At 38.2% G+C, this 1,397-nt stretch overlaps 1 protein-coding gene across 1 annotated transcript; it reads left to right on the top strand.

Moving 5' to 3' along the window:
* The first annotated feature begins 250 nt into the window (after window positions 1-250).
* On the top strand, window positions 251-967 carry LOC149165952 (aspartyl protease family protein 2-like). The gene has a single exon (XM_089429996.1). It carries the CDS (start codon window positions 251-253, stop codon window positions 965-967), a length of 717 nt encoding a protein of 238 aa, XP_089286122.1.
* The last annotated feature ends 430 nt before the right edge of the window (window positions 968-1,397 follow it).

Below are 1,397 nucleotides of genomic sequence, written 5' to 3'. Positions count from 1 at the left end.
CCTGAAGATCCTGTAATATTTACCAACACCTAAAAATTTTAGTATAATGACAAACCTCCACAAATGCCAGCCCTCATCACTATATAAACCCAAACTCAGGCAGTCCTCGTCCTACACTAAAGCTACCTGCGCTACCAATGTCTGTTTAGCCGTGGCCTAACGTAGTTGTGATGCCCAAAAGAACTGTGTATACAGCTATGGGTATACCGACTCTTTTTACACTTCTGGAACCTTGTCTTATGAAACATTTATGGTTGCATCCCAGGCGAACACTCCGTCATTTGAGCGCATTGCATTTAGGTGTGGGCATGACCAGGGAAAATCATTTGCCCAATCGGACGGTATAATCGGCATGGGGGAGGGGCCTCTATCACTAGTTTCCCAGATTGGATCTTCCATTAACAATGTATTCTCCTATTGTTTGGGATCCATGAATAATCCTTCAGCAACCAGCCCTTTATTCTTGGGCGGCACTAATTTCGTCGAAGCCCGTAAATTCAGTGTCACCCCTATAATTCGAAACAATAATTTCCCAACCTTCCACTATCTGGGCCTTGAAGGAATCAGTGTGGCTGGCAAAGCTTATCCCAATGGCATTTTCGACCTTCAACCCGGCGGACGAGGAGGCATTTTCATCGATTGCGGCTCGACGATAACCTATTTGGCGGAGCCAGCGTATCGGCCATTAGTGGCTGCTGTTCGCTCCAGCATTAAAACTCCGCCGGTTCAAGTATCTCATACTTCTTTTGATCTATGCTACGCCGGTAGGTTGGATAATCTGGGAATTCCAGCGATTACTTTCCATTTCCTGGGAGGCGCCAATTACGTTCTGTCGCCGCAGAATTCGTTCCTTTCGTATCAACAATATACGCGCGGATTGCATTGCTTTGCGTTCGTATCTGCGGGGCCGGCTGGTTCCGGTTGCGTTAATATAATAGTGGGTTTACACGTGAATATAAAGATATGAAAATGCAATAAAGAAAAGCGACATTAGTTTTAGTTAAATAGCCATGAAATATCTCATATAAAGATGTGAACATGCAATAAAGAATAAAGAAAAGTAACACCTAATTTTAATTAATTAACTATAAATTATCTTATGTATATGAAGATAATCTTAATTACTTGGTCATACAATCAAGTCATAGTAAATTATCTTATTTAGATAATCCTAATTAGTAATCATCAACTAACTATCTTATGCAAATAGAAATAGTGCTAGTTAACTAAAATACAAATAAATATATATTATCCCTAATAATATTAAGCAATCCATTAAAATAATTTATTTTAACTACCCTTCTTACAATTTTTTAATTCTAAATTATCACATTCTTAACCATAAATTACTAACATATGAATATTCATAACATAAATAGATGTAAATAAATTTTTTT

The sequence above is a fragment of the Pinus tabuliformis genome, chromosome 5_1 (genome assembly GCF_031772625.1).
Source record: "Pinus tabuliformis cultivar Carrire ecotype Pingquan chromosome 5_1, CPIR1, whole genome shotgun sequence".
Taxonomy (NCBI): domain Eukaryota; kingdom Viridiplantae; phylum Streptophyta; class Pinopsida; order Pinales; family Pinaceae; genus Pinus; species Pinus tabuliformis.
This window is presented reverse-complemented; position numbering and strand designations above follow the sequence as displayed.